The sequence below is a fragment of the Rhinatrema bivittatum genome, chromosome 1 (genome assembly GCF_901001135.1).
Source record: "Rhinatrema bivittatum chromosome 1, aRhiBiv1.1, whole genome shotgun sequence".
NCBI lineage: Eukaryota > Metazoa > Chordata > Amphibia > Gymnophiona > Rhinatrematidae > Rhinatrema > Rhinatrema bivittatum.
Window position 1 is genome coordinate 35,929,333 of NC_042615.1, and position 14,053 is coordinate 35,943,385.

The 14,053-nt window shown below is 40.9% G+C and overlaps 1 protein-coding gene across 8 annotated transcripts in view; it reads right to left on the reverse strand.

Annotated features, from left to right (window-relative positions):
• Positions 1-14,053, reverse strand: part of ELF2 (E74 like ETS transcription factor 2) — a 169,879-nt gene that overhangs the window by 39,719 nt on the left and 116,107 nt on the right. Inside the window, exon 2 of one of the 8 annotated variants that reach the window (XM_029594877.1) lies at positions 6,095-6,251. The exons of 6 other annotated variants lie outside the window; for them this stretch is intronic. Coding sequence is in view for 1 of the 2 variants with exons in the window: in XM_029594694.1 (XP_029450554.1) it covers positions 10,961-11,018 (58 nt within the window). In the remaining variant the exon portion in view is untranslated. Of the gene's footprint in view, positions 1-6,094; positions 6,252-10,960; positions 11,172-14,053 lie in introns of those variants that run through there. One more of the 8 variants, XM_029594694.1, reaches the window with a different exon arrangement.

Genomic DNA, 14,053 nt, shown 5'->3' on the forward strand with positions numbered 1-14,053 from the left:
AGGAAAAATAGCTGTAGCACATCCAAAGCAAATCAGGACAAACTATTTCAAACTACAACTTGTGGGCACAGGTTAGTGCACTATTAAAGGCTGCCTTTTTTAAAGGTACAATTAGTGCTTTGTTTTGACAAAGATTGACTTTTGTGCCATAGACAGGAGGGACATTCTGGAAGCTAATTTAGGCTCCTAGGTAGGAAACAGAAATCCAGAACCTCCAGAGGGTAGCACTCTCAGGAATGCTCCCACATGCAAGACCCCACAGGCAGGCAGAACTCCAGAGTCTCAAAGTGTGGATGAGATGATGGTGCAGGGAAGAGTTTTTTAGGTTTGTTAGAAACTGGGGAACCTATTCCAACAGGATGATGAGCGCCATCTTAACCTATGTGGAACCAGGCTGCTGGCACTAATCTTTAAAAAGGAGGTAAGAGCAGCTTTTAAACTAGAACATGGGGGAAAGCTGACAGTTGCTCAGCAGCGCATGGTTCGGAGGGAAGTACCTTCAAAGGATACTAGCAAAACAAGTTAGAATGACCCGAAGAAAAGTAGTCGTAAAAGCTGAAAATATTCAGATGTATTTAAATACAGAGCATGATTTCAAACTACCTGTATCATCAGGTAATAGGGACATATAAAAATACCAATAAAATTATTTTAAAAATGTCTGTATGCAAATGCAGGAAGTCTGAAAAATAAGACTAAAGATTTAGAATTTATGGCACTAAAGGAAGATATAACCATAATTGGTGTCTCTCAGACCTGATGGAAGGAGGATAAAAACAATGAACCACTGTGATACCTGGGTACAAATTATACTGACATGACAGGGCAGATAAAATTGGTGGAAGGATGGCACTGTGTGTTAAGGATGGCATAGAGTAAAGCAGGATAAAAGTTTTGCAGGAAACAAACTGCAATCTGGAAATCCTTATGGATAGAAATTCCAAGGGTAAAAGGAAAGAGTATAGTAGTGGGGATATATTTCTACCTGCCTGGCCAGGATGAGAAAACAGACTATAAAATACTAACAGACTAGTCTGGCTAGTAAAATGGGCAACACATTAATAAACGTGAGATTTCAATTACCTGAGTACTGATTGGGTAAATGTCAGATTAGGACATGCAAGAGAGGTAAAGTTCCTAAATGTCATCAATGACATCTGAAGTAAAAAGTTTGTGAGGGAATTACTGAGCCACTAGATGAAAAGGGGTGGTCAGGGAGCTCAAGGAAACAGCAGAAAAACTAAACGTCTAAATTGCTTCTGTCTTTACTGAGGAGCACATTGGGGTCATATCCACATTGGAAACATTGTTCTGATAGTGATGACTGAGTGACTAGATGGAATCACTGTGAAACAGAAAGAAGTGATAATTCAGATTGACAAGACTAAAGAACAACAAACCACCAGGACTGGATGATATTCACCCCAGTTCTGAAGGAACTCAGTGAAATTGCAGACCTGTTTCTGGCGATTTGCAACATTTTATTTAAAACAGTCACCAGATGTCTGGCCACAGACACGCCAATCTTTTGTTTGTTTGTTTTTACAGGGCTCGAGGGGTTATCTGGGAAACTACAGAGTGGAAAGCCAGACATCGGTACTGAGCAAAATGGTATAAAAGTATTCTTAAAAACAAAATTACTGACCACACAGACATGGGTTAATGGGAGAGAGTCAACATGGTTTCTGCATGAGTTATGACTTGCCTTACCAATTTACTAGTTTTTGTTTTTTTTGGAGGGTTTAAATATTTATTTATTTATTTTAATTTTTTATATACCGGCATTCGCGATGGGAGTCGCATCAATAAATAAATAAATAAACATAAAAGATAAAGATGAGCCCGTGAATATACTGTATTTGAATTTTCAAAAGGCATTTGACAAAGTTCCTCACGAGAGACTCCTCAGGAAATTGGGAGGTCATGGGATAGGAGGCAGTGCCCTAGTTTGGATTGGTAACTGGATAAAAAAACAGGAAACAGAGTAGGACTAAATGGTCAATTTTCCAAATGAACAAGAGTTGTTAGTGGAGTGTGCTATTTAGCGATGATCTGGAGAAAGGAATGACGAGTGAGGCGACCAAATTTGCAGATGACAAAACTGTTTTGAATCATTAAAATGGCAACGGATTGTGAAAAACCGCAGAAGGACCTTGTGAGACTAGGAGACCGGGCTTCTAAATGGCAGATGCAATTTAATGTGGACAAGTGCGAAGTAAATGCACGTAGGGAAAAATAGTTCCAACTACAGGTGCACAATGCTGGGCTCCATTTTAAGGAGTCACCACCCAGGAAAAGGACCTCAGAGTCTTTGTGGAAAATACTTATATCACTAAACTGGCTCCCAGTAAAATTTAGGATAGAATACAAAATACTATCCATTAGGGATGTGAATCGTTTTTGAACGATTAAAATTATCGTCAGATAATTTTAAAATCGTCCAAAATCGTTAGAGTGCACGATACAATACAAATGCCCCCGATTTATCGTCAGGGGCATTTGTATTGTATCGTTATTATTTGGGGGAGGGTGGGAAAACCGGCACACCAAAACAACCCCTAAACCCACCCCGACCCTTTAAAACCAATTCCTTACCCTCCCCCACCCTCCCAAAATGTTACCTGGTGGTCCAGTGGGGGGGGGGGGGGGGTGTCCCGGCGCGATCTCCCGCTCTCGGGCCATCGGCGCCATTTTGGCTGCCACTAATTAAAATGGCGCCAATGGCCCAATAAAAAAAACCCACCCAACCCTTTAAATCGACCCCCCCCCCTCCCCGACCCCCCCCCCAAAACCTTTTAAAATTACATGGTGGTCCAGGGGGGCCTCGGGGAGAGGAGAGATCTAGGGGGGCCTCGGGGAGAGATTTCTCGGCATCAGCTGTTCTAAAAAAAAAAAAAATATATGGCGCCGATGCCCCTTTGCCCTTACCATGTGACAGGGTATCCGTGCCATTGGCCGGCCCCTGTCACATAGTAGGAGCACTGGATGGCCGATGCCATGGCATCGGAAACGATTCCAATTCACATATCTTAACGATCAGATTCCCCCCCTCCCCCCCCCCCAGCCGAATCTGATCGTTAAGACGATCTGGCACACGATTCACATCTCTACTATCCATATTACACAAAATAATATACAAAAAACAAACTGGCTAAGTACATCCATAAAATTACACTCTCCAAGCAGAAACCTCCAATCAGCTAATAAAGGTGTATTAAAGATTCCACCTGCTCGCTCCAAACAACTCACTTCAACTCAGAAGAGAGCCATATCCCTAGGAAGCCCCAAACTCTGGAACACTCTCCCAATCGAACTTAGAACACAACAAAACTTAAAAACTTTCAAAAAAGATCTAAAAACCTGGATATTTACCAAAGCCTACCAACTCACCCAATGACTCTCAAAACCACTTCCCTCCTATTGATCCAATGCAAACATGTGGAACCAATGCAAGAAAGTAATATAACATAACCGGAACCTGTATAGTTCGACAACCGAACTACGTTTATAAAACCAACAATATCTACGTTAACAATCACTACAACCTTTCGGAAACTCTGTTAAACATCAAAACTTTGTAAATCGTTGTGATGGCGAAAGCGAACGACAATATATAAAACTCGATAAATAAATACTTTGAAATCTTCAGCTCAGCATACAGCGGTAGTCAAAAAGGCAAATAGAATGTTAGGAATTATTTGGAAAGGAATAGGGAGCAAAACTGAGAATATCCTAATGCCTTGGTATAGATCCATGGTGCTGACCCCAACTTAAAATACATAGAAAAGGTACAGGTAAAGGGGATAGAAAAGCTCCCTTGTGGAGAAAGGCTAAACAGATTAAGGCTCTTTAGTTTGGAAAAGAGATAACAGAGGAGATATAATTGGAATTTATAAAATCATGAGTGCATGAAACGGGTAAATGCAGAATGGTTATTTGCCCTTTCCAACAAGACCAGGACTAGGGGATGCTCCATGAAATTAACAGCTTAAAACAAATCGCAGGAAGCATTTTTTTTTCACTCTGCACACAATCAAGCTGTCGAAGCTGTTGCTGAAGGATGAAGTCAAGGTGACTAAGAGTGGGGTTCAAAAGAGGATTGGATAAATTCCTGAAGGAGAAGTCTTGGGAACGCCAGCGCTTATCCCTTGGAGCGAGAGCAAGTAAATTGCTTGACTATTGGGGATCCCCCAGTACTTGTGAACTGGACTGGCCACTGCTAGAGAGAGAATACTGGGCTTGATGGACCTTGGTCTGACCCAGCTTATGTTCTTTTCTGCAAGCAATGGTCTCAAGCACACTTGATTGTTGTAATATGCTTTTTATGGGCTTGCCCAGGGGTCAACTACAGGCATTACTGATTCAAAATGCTTCATTGTGACTGATTTCAGATTGTCAAAGAAAGGAGCTTACCACTCTATTTGAAAGGACTTCACTGGTACAATCAAGGTGCTAGGTATTCATTCACAAGATACTTCATGGACTTAGTCCATTCTATTTGAAGGAGCTCCTTCAATCTTACTTTCCTTCTCGGTGACTGTATTTGGCAGGGAATGTCTCTGTATCCTCTTTTAAAGAAGCCAGGTTGCAAGTTACCTGCAAGCAGGTACTTTCAGTGATAGGTCCTTATCCTTTGGAATGACTCACCAGTAAAAAAGATTTAATAATTTTATTTTGACAAGCTTATCAATTGCTTAATGCTTAGGAGCGATCAATAGTTTCTGGATATGGGGATACGAATTGGATGAAAGTATCTAGATTAAATATTTTAACTAGAATTCACCAAGTTTAATGCAGATGCTATTGCTATAAGAACATGAAAACAAGAACATAAGCACCATGCTTGGTCAGACCAAAGGTCCATCGAGATCAGTATCCTGTTTCTGACAGTGGCCCATCCCAAACTGTAAATCCAATTTCTTATTGCTCGCTCTCAATGACAAATAGCAAGTTTCCCCAGAGTCACCCAATTAATGTTTATAAACTTTTCCTCCAGAACCTTTTTTTAAACAAATTCCATACCTTGAGTGTACATCGTGTGTGTGGTGGTGGTGGTGGGGGGGGGGGGGGGGGGGGGGGGGGGGGGTGTTGGACACGACAATTTGTTTTAAACATATAAGGAGTCCTAGTATTCGAAAAGGTTAATAACCATTCCCTATTTACCTATTCCACCCCACTCATGATTTTATAAACCACTATCATATCCCATGCTCGGTCACCTCTTCTCCAAGATGAAGACCCCAACCTGCTTAGCTTTTGTTCATAGAGGAGCCATTCCAACCCCATTCCTGTTGTTGTTGCCCTTCTCTGTACCCTTCCTAGCTCCACTCTCTCATTTCTTAGATGGGGGTGACCAGAACGGCACACAACATTCAAAATACAATTGTGCCATATAATTACGTAGCAGCACTAAGATGCTCCCCATTTTAGTCTCCATTCCTTGCCAAATAATACCAAGTAGTCTGTTGGCTTTATTGATCGACACTGCACTTTGAACAGACAACTTCAATGATTCTAGGATCCTTTTCCTGCGTGGTTACATCCAATGTAGAATCCAGCATCATGTACCTAAAATCAGGGTTTTTTTCCCCCCCTATGTAAATCTCTGGGATATTCCACTCTTTACCTTTCTCTATCGGGAAAACAGAACATTTAGGCCTATGCTGTTTCCTGTCTTTTTACCAGTTACTAATCCACTTTAAGACAGATCTCTTTCCTATCACCATGGCATTTTAGTTTTCTGAGAAGTCTGTCAAGAGGGCCTTTATCAAACACCTTGTGAAAATCCAAATCCACCCATCAGTTCATCTTTAGCCACATACTTATTCACACCACCAAAATTTCTAACAGGTTAGCAAGGCTCAACTTTCCTTGGTAAAATCCACGCTGGCTCTTCCCTAATAAGCCATTTTATTCATTCAGGTGGCCAATAATTGTGTTCTTACTTACAGCTTGCACCAGTTTACCACTTACATGAGTAACCAAATGTGTTAAGTAATTTTATGATGTGTAATCTACTTATTTTTTTGTATGGCCTTGTGGTTGATTTTGTCAGTGCCTGTTAGATGCATTTGATATTTATATTTTAACTTACAATCTGCTTAGAATCATTGTTACTGAATGAGATGGAACATAAGTTTTGAAATTGTTTTGGATGATATTCAGTGTGTTCAGTCTTCAGCTCTCTGATGCAGAATACGAAACACGGCCAGTGTTGAGGCACTTCTCTGACAGGATGGACTTTGAAAACCCTTAAAAGATAATGCAGATAAAATTCCAACTTAAGAAAAATCAAGAAATGGTTATGTGTTAGCCTATGATTAATTATAAGGCAAGGAAGGTACTTGGAGTGCCGGTAGTGCTTATTATGAATGGCTAAAACTAAATAAACATATTTGCATTCTTCATGAGGGTTCTCATTTGACGCCGTGGACAGAATAATCACTACCATGTATAAAGGAACCAAAAAAAAAAAAATACTCATCACCTCTGCACTCTCAACAATCTCAACTTCCAAAATACAAATATTTATTTTTATTATTTGTACTTCACTGCTCAATTTACAGCAAACCCCAAAAAGGATTAGATCTTAATAAAATAAAATCAACTCAACATATTATATACCCCACCCCCTCCATCCATTCTAAACATGTTTGCTTAAAGTGCATTTCTATCTGGTCTGAAAAAATGTATTTCTGTCATCAATGCCAAAGAAAGAATTAATTTTGGTTGTAAGCACCATTTTGTTGCTATTGCTCATTACCCCCTCTTAAAGGCTAAACAGGTGGAATTTACTACCCAAATTCAAATGAAGCTATAGAAAAATTAACCCCAGTAAAACAAAAAGGGTTTTTGTAAATTCAAGGCTTCCAAAACCTGTTCTGGGACCCCACAGCCAGTTGGGTTTTCAGGATATTTGCAATTTATACACATGAGAAATTTACATATACTGAGTCCCCAATGCATACAAATTTATCTCACAGACATTCACTGTGGAAGTTCTAAAAACTTGACTGGCTGTGGGGTTTCCAGAACAAGTTTAAGGAAGACATCTTAATTAGTTTACAATACAATCCAAACCAGAACAGTTTCCACAGGGAGAAATCCAGGTGGGAAACTGCAGCAGCCAGAAAAGCTGTTTGCAGAAAATGTGTTCAATCTCACTTGCTGAACTTCCTCTAATTAGAATCCAGAGATTAGCATAACAAGGTCAATCTCCAAATAATGCTAAGTTATTAAGTGATCATAAAGCATTAACTACATCTAATCCCCAACTACTTGGCCAGTGTTAATAACAGAGCATCTGGCATGAGGAAACAAGTATATTTCATCCTCTTCTTGCAGTGATACTATTCCAGAGTGTGAAATCTGTCTTTCATTGTATGCACTATTCCCTCTAAACTGTACGCGTGCATGCATCATGAACCCTGCACACACATCAAGATATAGTGCGTACAAGAAATCCCAAAATTATTTGCATTATACTAACTCATAGTGCACACATTTGAACTTAGCTTATAAAGAGTTGCACGAAAAGAACATTTTTGTACACGCAGTCTTTCAAAAATTTGAAGGCATACTGGTTATATGCGACACCTCTGACAGTCAGCATGGTAACTAATAAGGCTCATGGCATCTTCTCTTGCCATGTCAACGTCCAACCCTATGTCTCCTTAATATATTACTTAGAACAGTCTAGTCTATCAGAAGCCAGGGACTGGATGAGGATTACGAAAAAAAATAAATGTCACAATCTAATGAGATTACAAAGATCATCTCCACTGTTTATAAGGATTCCGATTAGAACAAGATGTTCACTAATTGGTTGTAGCTTGGAACACAAAAATCTTCCTTAGATAACCTGGAAATAAATACTAATTTAAAACAGAAGAATAAATGATAGCTTTAAACATACTTGACAGGACAGAGGATTCATCAAGCCCACTATTCTGTTTCCAACAGTGGCCAATTCAGTTCACAAGTGTCTGGCAAGATCCAAAACAGTAAATAGATTCCATGCTGCTATCACGCAGTGATAAGTAGTGGTTATACCCAAAGTCTACTTGGTTAATAATTTATGGACTTCTCTTTCATGAGCTTGTCCAAACCTTTTTTTAACCTAGCTATGCTAACTGCCTTCACCACATTCTCAAAGAATGAGTTCCAGAGTTTGTGCTGTGAGTGAAAAATATTTTCTATGATTTGTTTTAAATGTTCTACTTACCAGCTTCATGGACTATACCCCAAGTTTGTGTTTTTGAAAGAGTAAACTTACATATCTTGACTACCTTCCAAGAGCTCACTTGCATAGGTCAGAATAAAATAAGCAAAAGGTGTTACCAGAAAATAAGTCAATCATAAAAGACATTCCAATGATAGTGAGAAGGGGAAAGAGGATTAGAGTTGATGGGTGACCAAAAAGTGACAGTATAATTTATTGGCTCAATTTTCCTTTAATTATCCTGATCATAAGGTCATAGATGCAGTGACATTATAGTCAAGATAATTAAAGGAAATTTAAACAATCTAGGAACATAAGAATTTTTAAGTTAAAATGATCAGAAACTGAAAAGGAATTAATTTCTTAGCTCATTATGACCCATAAAATTATACTACCTATCACTTTCTGATCACTCAAACTTACCCCCAACCCTCACTGGAATTGCTTTTATTTTCTAGTAACATCATTTGTTCATTCTATTCTAACCCAAGAGAGGGAAAGTTTTTCAAGAAATGTATTGTTAGTCAAATAAAAAATGTTATCACCTTATATACTTACTGTTTGGTTTTTTTTCACTTTTTTTTTGTGTATTCAAATGGACTAATACAGCAACCACACTATTTTATCCTTAGATAACTGTCATGCTGCTATGGTTTCCCAGCTAAATTTCCACAGCTGAAAGCTGTTCTGATTTGGGATTCTAATTAAGGAAATTAAACAAATTAATTTCCAAATAAACTATAATACCAACAACCCAAATAAGCCTAGGAGTAAACATTTTCTATTTCATAAACACTGTGACTTGCCTTTATGTAAAGAAAAAAATATTTATTCCACTGTACACTAGAGCTAACATTTACATACTTAATGTTTACACAGTAATGCCTATAGTACATGAATGCAATCTGCTTTGAAGTGCTTGAAGCAGAATATATGTTAAGAATGTTATTTTGAAATAAATTAATTACAAGTTATAGTATATGGTACACTGAGGCATGTCCCATAAAGGGGATATTTGTAACGTTAATCTACTACTTCTGCTCATTTCTAGATGTACAGTTGATCAAGACAGTCCCTGCTCAACAGGTCACAATCATGATTTACAATGGATTTTCAATTCTCAATAAGAAGGCTGTAACAAGTACAACCAAATGCAAATACTTAAACAAAATTTCTGATTTAAGTTGTATATCTGTCCGTTTCACATCTTGATTTAACAATTACAACATAAAAATACCTATAGGTTACATTGTTTTCAAAAACTGCAGATGCATTTGCATACAAAATCTAAAGCAAAATTTTAGTAGATTAGCTCAAGAGAAAACTGGATTTTCTGAAAGCTGAGAAATTTTTTATGAAACCGACGTAAGAATTATCCAGAGGATAAGCAGGAACTTTCAAAACCACACAGGTCCCCTTAAGGTGTCCGACCCCACATTGGAAAGAGTTATCACAACCCGCAAAGAATTTCAGAGAAAACTCAAAAGTCTAAGCACAGTTCCGACTTCTAAACTGAGCTCAGCGGGGCTGCTCGAGTGTGAAGATTCAGCATCATGCAACCTGATCACAAAGTCCAGCGTAGCTGCAGCGTGTAGCACACCCTGAGGCCGCGCTCTGTTCCCTCAGCGCCTGCCTCCACTTCCGTGTTTACAATCCGCTTTGCTTCCCTCCAATTCCATCCGCATTGTAATCTGCCAGCGTCAACCAATCACCAACCCGCTCAATGCCGATTGGCCTGTAACACGGAAGAATGAATCATCTCATAGGTTGGCGTTCGGTTTTCGAACGTCCCCGGGAGCTCATTGGCCAGTACGCTTTGTCAATCAAGTCACACTACAGTCCGTTTGATCTCTGCGCTTCCGCTATACAGATTTTTTTTGGGGAGGGGGGAGGGAGAGGAAGAAAAGGCAAGAAATCTTTCACGTCTTCCCGGGTCTTGAACCAGACTAAATGTATTACAAATGCGGCGCTACGCATCCTTAACCGCTCTCATCATACTTTAGCCTGAAAAGTTTAGTGTCTTAACAGCGCTACTTTACGTCACACTTCGCTTTATTCTGAGAATTAGCCGAAAAAATCATCAGTATTCACCAGATACTTATCATTCAGTAAAGTGAACAATCAAACTGGTTGCATCAATAAACATCGCAGGCCAAAATTGATCTACCCGCACAGATACAGATATTCCGACTAGGGCGACTAGCGGGATTTCCAATACCAGTTATGTAAGATATGCAGAGTAGAAAAAGTTTAGGAAATAAACAAAAAGCTATTCTTGTATTGGAAATAGAACGATTAAAAAAAACCAATTCGATTGTCTAACGAGACGCTAAGAAAACATTCAGTAAGATTCCCAGCCTCCCCGGCCAGACAGCGTGGCAGAAGACACAAGGAAAGACAACAATCTGCCACACTTCCTGCTTCCAGAGCAACGAGTTTAAAGCTCAAAACGCTCCTCGCCGCTCCCAGACCGCGGAACCATGCAAGTAAGCCCGTAAGTGCCGCGAGCAGCCATCGGCCTATCTCGCGCAAGCCTGGAACAGGAAGATCCCCCAACGCCATGCAGGTTGCTAACCAAAGGTGATCACTTCCTGCTTTGCCCTCCATTACTTCATGCGAGCGCCCCCGAAATCACAGTATGCGCAGCTGCCTCCGGCTGCCCCGCCGGCCGAACAGGCGGCGCGGCACGCCCCAGCATGCACCCGCCTTCCCCGTGCACAACTTCCCCCGAGTCTTTACCGGCCCGGATGAGTAGATCGAGCTGGTTGGTGGGCCCCTCGTGCAGCGAAGTCGCCATGTTTATCCCGCAGCTTCTGCTTCACATAGAGTTTGCAAAGGAGGCGGCGGTGCGGAAGGGGGCGGAGGAAACGACGCCAGAGAGGAGACACGAGAGATCCTTGCGCAGCCGGGCCGCTGCTCACACACAACGACGCAGAAGCCGAAGCAACCGCTGGGCATTGGCGCGATCCTTCCGCGGACTTGGCTACGTAACGTGGGCAGGAAGTGCTGGACACTCAATCACAAGCAGCATCGCGAGAGGAGCGCGAGCGCACCCGCACCCGCACAAATAGACAAGAGGCTGAGGCTCGTTCACTTACAGCCAGGAAAGCCGCGCCGGCATCTGACTCGTTTTAGTAAAAAGGCGCTAAAAGGGGCGACAGTCACTTGAAGGAAAAAACCAGGAAGCAGGAAAGCCACCCCAAGCTAGGACCAGATCTTGCGGCACTGGGCAGTACGAGTTTTAACTACGGTGCAGGGGCGCTGCCGTTTAATAGGCGATTAGTGCACGGGTTTAAAGCTAGTCCTCCCTTCGCTCCTCGTAATAATGTCTTTTATCCTTACTTGGTTTCAAGTACTACAGCCGTATGTAAAAAGGACAGAGATGCGTTAGGAGTTAAATTAACTTAATACAAAGTGCAAGCATCGATCTTCCAGAAGCATCCAACGAACGAAGCCAACGTGAAACAAATTATAATTGAAACAGTTATCGTATTTAACAAGTAATAAGTCTAAATTTACAAGAAGTTGCAGCTGAAGGATGAAGTTATTGAAAAGGTAGTACCCGATCCTTTATTGCTAAGGCTTGAGTAAATAAAATTCCAAACACTAAATAATACTTTAAAATAAGTGGTTAAAAAAAAAGTCAACGACCACAGAATAGCTGTAGTCCCAGGTACAAACAGATTTTAAGCCCTGGCGACAGAGTGAAATACCTATAGTACCTGAATGTAAGCCATGCTGAAGTGGCAAAAAGTGGAATATAAATCAAAAAAATAAATCTGCTACTCCTATCCAACAGAACACCACACCCTAACTGCAGTAGTAACTTCCTCTTTAAGGGGATATATATATATATAATATACACATTACATATAACATACACCATTTCTACCAGGTCATAATTTCTTACCCAGCACAACTATCCACCACATTAGCATAAAGATTAAAGCATGTTAACAGCCATATAGCCAAACATATGTGCCACGAAAATGCCCTTCTATCCTCCCCCAACAAAACATTTTAAAATTTTTTTAAAAAGGCTTCTGTCCTGTGCTGTTAGTCGTGCATGAACATTGATAGGAGTACCTGCATGTATTCTGTGTGCCTATATGTACTATATAAGATAAGCTATGCTGATGTGGTATGAATGAAAAAGGGATCATGGGAGGTTAGTTGAAACAACGTTAGGCGAGCTGTTTAGGAGGTAATACCTGCCAAAGCACTTTTAAAACAATAAGTACTAAGAGCTCTAGTAAAGAAAGCACTACTCCCTTAAAAGCATAAAAAAAAAAAAAAAAGATGCAAAACTGGTATTTTTTAAACCACTGTCTTGAAACATATTCCATTTAGATGGACGAGGGAAGACGTAAGAGCTAAAAGACAGAAGATGGCACAGCCTGGCCCCTATAATTTTCCATTGGAGGAAAGGAAAATAATTTATCCCATAAAACATAATAGGAACAGTGTGGCAAAAGACAGGCCACCGAGCGGTGAATAAAACATGATATTGTGTGTGTGTGTGTGTGTGTTGTATATTTGTGCATTTTCCCAAATAATTACAAAATTATATCAACATATTTATCAAATGGGCTGGCCTAGAGGCAGTACTGTGCACTGCCTAAGCAATGACCCTATTTCTATTTCTGGACCAAGACTGCTTCCCCAGGATAGACAGGGCTAGATACAATGCAATGCTACATTTATAGACCCGGGGGTCTCAATGGCAACACCTAGCAGCCAGCATCTTGATCCACCTTACAATGTTCTGGCGGGAGCTGCCGTCTGTAGTCCCAGGGCTGAGGTATATCGTGAGGGAGAGGGGGGGGGGGGATAGAAAGCAGAGTTGCTTACCTGTAACAGGTGTTCTCACAGGACAGCAGGATGTTAGTCCTCACATATGGGTGACATCACAGGATGGAGCACAATCATGGAACACTTTTTCAAAGTTTCTAGAACTTTGACTGACACCTACTGGGCATGCCCAGCATGGCACCAACCCTGTATCCAGCAGGGGTCCCCCTTCAGTTTTGTCTTATAGTAAAAAGTACATGCGAAAAATAAAAAGAAAAAAAACATGAACCCAACACCACGGGGTGGCGGGCGGGTTTTATGAGGACTACCATCCTGCTGTCCTGTGAGAACACCTGTTACAGGTAAGCAACTCTGCTTTCTCACAGGACAAGCAGGATGGTAGTCCTCACATATGGGTGAGTACCGAGCTAAGGATGCCCAAGTAATGTACCAAATGTACCCAAAGACATGCAACAGGCAACAACTGGGGTGGAATTTGGTAGAGGGCATCCTGAATGGGTTGGTGGAAGGATGTTGGTACTTCAGTTCGCAAATAAGTTGCGAGCACAGACTGGCCGAAGATGAAATCTTGTCTGCCAGCCTTGTCTAAACAATAATGGGCTGAGAAGGTGTGGAGAGAGCTCCAGGTAGCAGCCTTACAGATGTCCCGAGCGAAGGTGCGCTCCTGATGTTGCCATGGCCCTGCTAGAGTGTGCCTTGACACAGTCTTGAAGCGGAATGCCTGCCTGCTGATAGCAAAAGGAAATACAGTCCACTAACCAGGAGGAGAGAGTCTACTTATCCACAGGTTTACCCAATTTGATGGAATCGAAGGAAACAAACAATTGAGTGGATTTTCTGTGGGAAGCTGTACGGTCTAGATAGAAAGCTAGAGCATGTTTACAGTCAAGGGTATGCAGAGAGTCTGTTCTCCTGGATTTGAATGGGGCCTGGGAAAGAAAGTGGGTAGTATAATGGATTGATTCATATGAAACTCCGACACTACCTTAGGCAGAAACTTAGGGTGAATATGGAGTACTA